The sequence below is a fragment of the Limulus polyphemus genome, unplaced genomic scaffold (assembly GCF_000517525.1).
Source record: "Limulus polyphemus unplaced genomic scaffold, Limulus_polyphemus-2.1.2 Scaffold1618, whole genome shotgun sequence".
Lineage (NCBI taxonomy): Eukaryota > Metazoa > Arthropoda > Merostomata > Xiphosura > Limulidae > Limulus > Limulus polyphemus.
Window position 1 is genome coordinate 243,746 of NW_013667228.1, and position 10,899 is coordinate 254,644.

At 30.0% G+C, this 10,899-nt stretch overlaps 1 protein-coding gene across 3 annotated transcripts in view; it reads left to right on the plus strand.

Moving 5' to 3' along the window:
- LOC106464315 (SH3 domain-containing kinase-binding protein 1-like) overlaps positions 1-8,828 on the plus strand; it is a 98,454-nt gene extending 89,626 nt beyond the window's left edge. For 2 of the 3 annotated variants that reach the window (XM_013924446.2, XM_022392013.1), the window contains 2 exons: positions 2,540-2,739; positions 3,420-8,828. In XM_013924446.2, the coding sequence (XP_013779900.1) occupies positions 2,540-2,739; positions 3,420-3,572 (353 nt within the window). In that variant the 3' untranslated portion in view covers positions 3,573-8,828. Of the gene's footprint in view, positions 1-2,539; positions 2,740-3,260; positions 3,339-3,419 lie in introns of all 3 variants that reach the window. The other variant, XM_022392014.1, reaches the window with a different exon arrangement.
- The last annotated feature ends 2,071 nt before the right edge of the window (positions 8,829-10,899 follow it).

A 10,899-nucleotide genomic window follows, 5' to 3' on the forward strand; every position in this document is an offset into this window, starting at 1 on the left:
TACATCATTTGATAGATGAAAACCTTGACTTTCTATTGGTTATAGGTAATATATATTGAAACGTAACAGAGAACTATCAACGAATTGTGAAAGAGAGGATGTGAGAGGTGGGTGTGGCACGAGGGGTCTGATTTTCTAATCGATAGTTCTGTAACCAAACAAAATTGAAGGCTATAAAAATTATGATTTGTTTCAGCAATAACAATTTTATAGAGAGTATGTTACATTTAATTTCTTACATTTTCGAGGGGTGATGGATAAAATAGGGATGATGACATGCTAAGACAAAATGTGTTACGTTGGTCACACTAGTGGAAATTCAGGATTTTTTAAATATTGCCTTGTAGAATTAAGAACTTAAAACTTGTATACTATTAAAATGTGGATTATTAGCTAAGATTTTATGCTACTGTAATTGGTATAATATAAAAAAAGTAGTTTAATACAATTTTGACTATAAAACACTAAAACCTTTTTCATGCGCAGTAAAGGGTACCTGGTGTGAGAGGGCTCTAATTTGTCGGGAGTTGACCACTTTAATGCTACTATCAGAACACACTGATGTGTGTCCTCCTGAATATGGTTGTTTGTCACGTGTTGTTTCGGGGGACTTGCCTAGACCTTTTTCCACTTTGGAGGATTTTTTTTTTCAGGAATGTTATGTTCTGTACTTATGTCCCATTTTCCTATGTTCCATCCCTGCCCTACAATGTTCTGATCCCACCACCTCCTTTGTCAGGTCAGGGCTTTCTGAGGGTATATGACACATATTGCTCCTTTCCATTCATGGTTCCAGAGTCTTCCTGTTTTTTCCATGAAATCCTCACCTCTCCTGTGACGTTTTCCCATCACCCTTTTGGGTTGTATCCACCAGTTCATTCGCCTGGCATTTTCTTTCCATCAGATCCATCACTTACTACGTCCATTAGTGCACATTTCAATCTTTCCTTGGAGAACATCCTCAGTGCTGTAACTGTTTATTTGTGGTGGTAAGTTCATTTCTTTTTTTTTTTGAAAAGGCTTTTATTGCATATTTGGATCCCACTCTGTGGCAAGTGTTGCCTGACCAGGTATACTTAGTCTTAAATCAGCACTGTACAACTTGTGAATATGCTAGATGACTGTGACTTTGAAATGAATTAACATAAAAAACATGCAGTTTGCCCCTATGGCTGAGACTTTCATCCCTCCTACCATCCTCTGGATGTTGCTTCTTAGGTATCAGGTGTAGATCAGAGACAGTTCAGCCGTACAAGTCTTCACATGTGATTGACTGGTACCCTCCTCCTACTGCAGACTATAAGATAAATTCCCAGTGCTGCCAGGTTTTAAACTGGAGATGCAACCTCAAAATTCTGGCCACTCTTTCTACCATCCATCCACTGGATGTCAGTTCCCAGTGGATCTGTTGTTGGTTGTAGGTGAATGAGACACATGACTTCCCACTTGTGTCAGTCTGGGTACCTTCCTCTTACTGCAGACTGGATGACCAAATTCCCAATGTCACCACGTTTTGAACCAGAAATAAACACCCAGGTGAGGTTGAACTCTCATTTATGATCTGCTCCACTACGCCAGGTGGTCCCATTATTTCTGTATTTTTTAGAGACCCTCCGAGTTCCCATCCTTTACGTTTTGGCGACGTATTACTAAAACATGAAGAGTATACCTGGCTCAGAAGTGGTGCAGTCTGCCACTGGAATGTTGTTTTTAATTCCTTATCATAGTCTTTCTTTGGGCACTTCTTAAGGGGGGGGGGGATTGTCTTCTCATTGGCTCTCCAACAGTTGAGTTTTGGATTCTAGGTTTTTGTGAGAGGAGGTAAGATGTCATTTTGGAAGTTACCAGTTTCCTATACTTTCCACACTTTTGGTGTGAATTGGTTTGGTTAGCTATGACCAATTTCAAAATGATTAACACTTGCATGATTAGAGATGGTGTTAGTTATGATAGATATAATGTCTTGCTCCTGTTGGTGAAGGGTTGTTGCATGATCATTTGCATGTTAGTATACGGTAATAAGTGGATGTAACATGGCTAGTGTTGAGCAAAAGTTTGAACTGACAGAGGGCAGTACAAGTCAAGAAAGCTTTTTGTGAGAGGAGTTAAGTGTCTATAGGAAATACATTTTCAGTTTTTCGGGAAATGTTAACTTACATTTTGCGAAATATAATAGCTATTTAGAGATTGTGATTGTTACATTTTGCAAACTGTAAAGCCTGTTTACAGAGATTATAATTGTTACATTTTATGAACTGTAATGCTTATTTATTGAGATTGTGATTATTACATACTGCAAATTATAATGCCTGTTTACAGAAATTTTAATTGTTACATTTTGCAAACTGTAATGCCTGTTTACAGAGATTATAATTGTTACATTTTATGAACTATAATGCTTATTTATTGAGATTGTGATTATTATATATTGCAAATTATAATGCCTGTTTACAGAAATTTTAATTGTTACATTTTGTGCAAGTACAATGTATATTATTTATGGTTCTTGTGATTATGGATCATTATATTATGTTTGCAGACAACAAGCCTAAAACCAAACCAGTTCCAAGTCCCACACCATCCAGTAGTGGTAATTCCTCTCCTTCTACCCACTGTATATCATCTTTTGGCCATGATGTGATGGCCTTGCAGCAAGAAGTGGACAACTTAAAAAAAGAGTTGAAGATGTTTAAAGACACAAGTGTCAACAAGGATAATTACAATGAACTGCAAAAGCAAGTAAGAGAAAACTTATTTTACTGGTTGAAAAATTAATGATTTGTTGTAATTAAAGTATTTATAGGAACAAACAGAGTATTTTTAACAGAGACTCAAATCTTTATTGCTCTCTGCTTTCAAAAACTTTATTTTGTTTCTTGAAATATTGGGTGATCATGGGTGTTTGCAAATTCTGTAAACTTCTCAAACACATTTATGGTAATTTGATAAAACATTAACTTGACAGAGATAAGAAAACACTATATAATCACATTTACTTTGTGACAACTTGTACATAATCAAGACAGTAGCTGTCCTAGGGAAATGCATGATACATTTCCCTTTATATGAAGTTTGACAGTGTGACACATTTAAAAAATAATTGCCACATCTGTGACAAGTTGTAGTAAATCAGGTTACCACTTTGGACTCTGGTATTTTTGAAGTGGATGATTAGTTTGCATTTTGTAATAGTGTACATAGTACTTTTTCATAGATATATTATAATATTGTGACTGACTTTTCCTTTCATTTCACTATAGGGGAGGATCTTAGAAAGTCTGGTATGGTCATTTTTAAGCTATCAATTGCCAGTTATCAGGGATTCTTCAGTATTTTAGGTAAAGGAATTAATCTTAATTATGTAGTTATATATTATGTGAAGTGAAGATTTTAAGCTCAACTTATGATGTACTTACCAGGTTGAAAATCTTAAGGATCTGACAGAAACCCAAAAGAACCATTACAGTACACTTATCATGGACCTAAAAAAGGAGATAGATGAGGAGAAAAAAATTCGCATGGCACTACAAGTGGAGCTTGAGAGAATAAAGAAATTGACATCTACTGTATAACACTGAAATTAATTCATTGTAATCCAAAATTGTGTCCTTACAGGAAGCGATGTTGCCTTATTCAAATCATTCATAATATTGGAAATTATTTTTTAATTGGTCTGCACTCATCCTTATTCTCAAACTTGTAGAAAGTTGACTAATGTGTAGAACACTTGAGAAGAAAGAATGACATTAATATAATAAAAGAAAATAAATAACAATTATTATTAAAGATAATTATTTTCCTCAGAATTTTAAGACTTTATGTGTTAAAATGGTTCAATACAATATTACAATCAGAAATTTCATGCAAGGATATTAAAGGCCTAGGATCTTTTAGCTTAAACCAAATTTCAATGTTAACAATGTTTTTAAGCCACCTTCCAATATGTGATTGACCTTTTTCTTAAAAGATGAAAAAATGAAAGGATATTAGCAGTTGTTCGGCCACATTCACAACTTCACGTTTTACACATACTAGATGTGAAAATAAAGAATAAATTAAAGCTTAAATATCAGTTGCTAAAAACATTTTAATAGAATCACAGCAACTGCAGCCTTCACTGTTGGTGACAAGAGTTGTTTATGTTCTATAATAAATTAAATATATAATATAACATTAATAATTTATCTTCATGTATACTTTATATAAACTGTGACTCAGAATATTTATCTGATTGTAAAAGATGTAAATGAAAGCTATAAAATGTTAATTTTCTTATAAAAGGAAAAATCCAAATAAAATGAACTTAATCTTCAGAGTAACTGTAGTGGAAGAATGTTATTGAAGATGTTGACAGCTATTAAGCATCATTATTGTACAGACAGGGGCTATGTTAATTTGTTGTTGATATGTGCTAATTTACAGTCTGGTAACAAACAGCATGTTTAGTACTATGTAATATGTGCAGTGTGAGAGGTATAGAAAACATGGTATGCATGGCTATGTTTATTAAGTGATTGAAAACTGTTGATGTAAAATTTAACAAGTTCCATATGTTTTACACATCTTTAAAACTTTCAAGGAAACAGAGTCTGAAATTCATTGCATGAAAACTACTACTTTTCTTGTTTATAAAGCTGAGAAACCTCAACTAATCTTATCAAAGAAATTTCAGTAAGAGAGAAATTTTAGTAAGTGATCTACAGTTTCTTATTTTAGCTTGACTGAAATGATTGAAAATTTATATTTCATTATTATATATTTAAAAAAATCTTATTTAAGCCAAGCTACACAATTTCAATTAAATTAAAATGTGTATACCTTTAAAACCAAGTAGAATACTTAACTTTTTTATGAAACAAAATAAATTAGTTAGTAACTAATTATTGAACCTAAACTATCAAACACTTAAAATGTAACCAGCTTGGAATTGTTTTAATGTTCATCTGAACTTCTTAGCTTAGATATCAAAACCGACTTTCATCTAAGACCTTGATAAGAGAAGTGAAGCATACATTACATCTGAAAAAGTATGATAAAATGCATTGTAGCATGAAAATTAGATGCAGTGTATAATTTTCACTTTACTGAGTGTGGTCCCATCCTTTCGTTTCACTATTGTTGAAAGTTCCATACAATTCAATCATACCTAACTGAGGAATATGGCATGAGTATAACCAAAATAGTTTTCAAATTAAATGTTTATGTAAAAAAAAGTTGAAGAAAATTGGGTAATATGAAGAGTGAAAGTAAACAACTAAAACACACTCTGAAGTGTGGTAAAATAATCAGGTATTGTAAGAAACATTGTATAAAATATGTAATGATGTATTAAAAAGTTTATTAAAAGTATATTTAGTCATGAAGAAAATCACTAGGGTTACTCAAGTACATTCGTTTTTTTAGATCAAATTCTTAGTTTTTAATAAGTATCATTTATTTCTACATTTTACATTGTAATGTTATTAAAGGAAGTATTTAACACATCACACTGTACATTCTATTAACTTACATTAGATGAAAATTATGTGGAAACTATAATATATTAGTTGATATAGTGACCTATCCACATGTAGCTGTATTACCATTGGTACACCATATATAGTTGCAGTATTTTTATATTGGAAGTAAGTAATGTTTTAAAGATTTTAAGCTGGGAAATATCTTCATTTTGATAACTAAGTATAGTTTCTTACATATATTCTTTGCATTTATGATATAATTCTTGTTGAAGCTATATATTTGTTTTGTAGTTTTAATGTTGACTAAATATTAATTTACATTGTGAGAATTAATGATCAGATATCAGGTTTTACAATCTTGTAACTAATAAAGTATTACACCTTCAACATTTTATTTGGTTTAAAAGACTTTTGAAAGAGAAATAAAAGATTAGGTACTGTAGAAAAGGTGAAAGTTTGCTTACTCTGTAAACAGCAATGGAAAAGAAGACTGGCTGTAGTTTAACTTTATTGTAAAGCAGTTGGACTTTTTGAACCATTTCATATCTGTGCATCTGGTGATTTTAAAATTACTAGACAATCTAGTTATGCCATATGATTTTAGGCCTTGCATCTGTAACTGATCTCACTGTGTTCTTTAAGGTAAAATCCTAGTTTCTATTGTACTTAATATAGCCTCTTTTACACCTAGATATTTTTTTGGTTGATTCATTATTTCAATCAAGGAAAGTTAATGTTATTTATCAAATTAAACTTGGTCTGAAGAATAACCAAACTTCTTTCAAGAAAAAATGTTATTTCTTATTTTAGTTTATCCTGTAAGATGGTGTTTAATAACAAATGTTTTAATATACATTTTCACTTCTTTAGACATCCAAAATAATGTTTGCAAAGAATGCATATGAATAGATATTTTCTGGTGGGTACTGTTGATGTATGTTTTATTGTTCTTTCAAATCTGCAAAAGTTGCTCATTATCCACCAAATAAGGCTGTATCCAGTTTTGGATATTGTATAACTATGTTTCTTTCATTAATTACAAAAATATATTTTGAATTTACTTCCAATAAGAGATTTTTTATCTAGCTTCTTGAGAAAGCCTTATTTGTAATCCAGAAAGACATCAAATTTTAACATAGAAATTGTATATTTGCCTTCAATAATCACAGGAACTTTCTAACACTGACTGCTATGGTGTATTGTCTGTTGCAGTGTAAGTTCAAGTCTATGTTCATTATATTGAGCATGTGTGTAAATGTCAGAATAACTAAGAAAAATTATGTTTGTTAGAGTTTTTGAAAGTTTCTTAGAAAAATAGATTAAAAAACTAGCATAGAAGGAGTTGTTACACATAAAACTTTCTTCAGGTTTGAAATATAAATTTGGACTGAAATAATATTTGGCATCCTCATTTTCTTCATGAGGGCAGTAGTGAAATAATCATACCTTGCAATGGTAACTTCCTATGTGTCCTAACTTTCTTCATGAGGGCAGTAGTAAAATAATCATACCTTGCAATGGTAACTTCCTATGTGTCCTAATTTTCTTCATGAGGGCAGTAGTAAAATAATCATACCTTGCAATGGTAACTTCCTATGTGTCCTAACTCTCTTCATGAGGGAAGTAATAAAATAATCATACCTTGCAATGGTAACTTCCTGTGCGTCCTAACTTTCTTCATGAGGGAAGTAATAAAATAATCATACCTTGCAACGGTAACTTCCTGCTGTCTCAAGCACAACTAAATGTGCTAGTCATAATGAAGTTATACTTCAGGCGTTGACTTTGTAAATGTTTTGTAAAAACACACAAGTGCTAATTAGAGAGAAATGCTGTAATTTGACAGTAATCCAGGTAATACATATATGATATCAGTAATGTATTCTGTAAAACATTTTAATAGTTGTGGTGATCTTCCAGTGTGGAAAAGTATTTTTATTGATTGTAAATGATAAAACTAAATACTTTACCTTGTGTGTATACACTTGTATATACAACATTTATGACAAACTATTAAGTGGTGGTTATAGAAAAATATAACTGAACTAAAGTTTGAATATTGTGGTAAAGTAGACATTTTGGTAATTGTGCCTTATTCCTTTTTGATGTATTATATACTATTAGTTAATATGCATTCCAATTGGTTTTTCATTATGTTGGCATGTATATTTTTTTTTATCTTTTTTTATCTCATGTTAAGGGACAATCAAAGAAATTTTGTATTGATTTAATTATTATTTCTTTTTTAATTGGCTGGTTTAATTTACTGTATTAAGAAAATAGTGCATATCATATTACTGCATAGTTGACATGTAAAATTCTACTTCATAAAAGAAAATTATTTTTTTTGTATATCACTTATTTCCTCATTTAAGTATAATATAATGGCATTTGTCAAGTAAAAATTCTAAAAAATTAACCTTGGTTTTGAAAACTATAATATGGGCTTCAGCTTAATTCTTTGTTAGTTTTTTTATATGAGTATAAATGTGATGTGATCTAAAAAAATAAAATTCCCCAGTAAATATGCCCATTAGTGAAAAGCATAGCCTTCATTACCAAATGTGTTTGCCAGGTAATTTTTGGTTTTATCAGGAACAAAAATAGAAATTAATTATTTGAATGAAAGTATATTGTTTTAAAAGTAAACTACTTGTTAATAAAATTGTGTCTTTAACAATATCTCAGGGCATGTTTATTTTGTAACTTCATTAGTAAATTGTAGGTAGAGTTCTGATTTAATATAATCCTATCATGACTAGGTTTAAAAACAAAACGTATATTAAATTATGTATCCACAACTAAAAAACTTTTTATGCAGTAAATTAAGATAGTTATCTCCAAATGATTGTTTTATTAAGCAAAATTTAGGAAGTATTTTTAAAATTAAGAATTTTTAGTACAATATAGAATTAATCATTCCATCAATATAATTGTTTTACTGTGTAGGTATAATATGAAGTTATTTTTTGTTTAAAATGAAATCCATATATTTGAACTTATGTTTTATTATGTGTGTATGTGTATCTTTGCTGTGAATTGTACATAAACATTACTTGTTAGTAATTGTTGATTCTACATTATGACTAGTGCCAACACTTATTGTTTTATGACACTAGTTTTATTTCATCATCTTGTGATTACTCTTATTTAATTTTGATTGACGTTCACATTGTTCTATGTCTTTATTATTTTTAAAGAGGATTATATTACTCAAATTATTTATGCTATGAAATAATTTGTACTGTTATTCTAAAGTACAATTTGCCTATGAACTGGAAAACCTAAAATATTAAAGCTTCAAATTGTTTTAAAATACCACTACAATCATACAAATTGACATTTTGGCCTGTTTATTTCTTTTTCTATATATATATATATATTGTTAATATGTATGTTCTATTGGAGTTTTGAGGTAACTTCAGAAATTTTGGTTTTTTAACTACGATTATGAATGTTTTTGTTTAGCTTTTTTTCCTGCAGTTTTTATTGATTTCTTTAATTCTGTTTGTGGAAGGGTGAAACATCTTTCTGAAAAACCTGTAAAAATTGTATATATAAAAATAGGCTTTCATAAACAGTTTACAGACAGTAATATCTTAAAAGTATCAAAGAACTCAACTAGTAGCACTATTGCTGCCTGTTTTCTTAACTGCTGTTAGTATAATAAAGTATAATTATGAGAAAAAACTTTAAAGGTAATATGAATTTCTTTATATCTTAAACCATATTTTCTATTTCAATTTCATATGAATATAGTTTTGAGTAAACCATTGAACAAAAACATTTGAGATGGAGCGACCATATTTTAGGATGTTTGTGTTTGTTAAATTCCAAAAAATAGAACATACTCTGAGAAACTAATACTTTTATTCTAATCTTAAAAAGTGTCAGCTATTTTACAGAAGGTTATTCTCGTGAAACTGAAAATTATTAGTATTTTGGCACTTGTGTATAAAGTTAAAATCATAAATAATATTCAATGTTAAACTGGTACACAGTTAAAAACACTTTATTTAGGCCTATCTATGGCCTTCAAAAAGTTGACGACTATACATGTTTTGACGTTACAACGGATGAAGGCCATAGATAGGCCTAAATAAAATGCTTTTAACTGTGTACCAGTTTAATGTTGAATATTATTTATGATTTTAACTGAAAATTATTTATTATATTTTATAGTGTGTAATTTTCCTGTAATTGACAACCATTCTGTATCTTTGCTTTCACAACTGTACTTATAGTCATGTGCTTTTCTAGGAACCTTATCATTGTAAGTCCTCTTTCATGTTGTAGAAATTCATACCATGTGCCAACACTGTTTATTGTAACTGCAATAAGTGTAAAAGAAAAAAAAACTGGAAGGAAAAAAAAATCATTCCATTGTTTTGACTCCTGTGTAATATAAGTTACTGTTGTTGAGAAGTTACTTGTTAATACAAGAAGTAATTTTTAATATAATACTGGTGGAATTTCAAATTGAAATTATATACAAGGATTACATCCAACAGAAAATTGTCCTCGATCAGAATGTGTTATTCAGTGGGTATCTAGGTTTATGTGCCATTCCATTGTAAAACCAGATAAAACTAAAGAAATATTGAGTTGATTGATTGAAAGCAGACATTATGTAGAAGCCACAAATATTTTATTAGATGATGCTACTATAAGTCAAAACCAAGTACCAAGACATACATTTATTCCAAAGTAAGTACAAGATTTTTTGCAATACTGGTTTTTTTTGGAATATTAATACATATGTATTGAAACTTCCTGTAGTAGCCCTTGTAATTTTAGTATTTTATTGAAAGTACTAATCCAGTTCTTTATAAATTATTAACTATCTACCAGTTTAATTATGGGGACTGTTAGATATTTTTTATTAATTGGTATAGGTTTTTCAAATAATTTAAGTTTTTTATGCAGTAATTCATCTACACAGGTCATTAATTGTAAGTAGGGTTAGAAAATTTTATAACATAATGACAGATTGTTTTGTTTTTTTGTATATTCACTTCCACCTTGTTTATTAGGTTTATTGTTAGAAATGAAATGTTATAAAAATAAGTGCACAGTTTAAAAAATATTTTTGTGATATGGGCTCAAATAAAAAATAATGTATAATGCAATTAAGTTTGTCTCTGCTGTAGTCTCACTTTATCTGACATTACCTTTAGTCCACATTTATGTGGTTTGGCCAGGTGAAACTGAATTAACTTCACTGTAGGATATTTAATCAAGATATCTATTATGAAGAATGCTAAATCTTCGAATAACTGAGTCGTGAGAAGGAATGAAATAATGAGATTGGACACAAAGTAAAACAAGAAATGAACAATATTTATTATATCACAATATGTGTACTTCCTTTATTTGCAAGGTACAATTGCTCTTGTTGGATCTTTCATCTTCAACTAATTAGGCTGAATCCATGTACCAG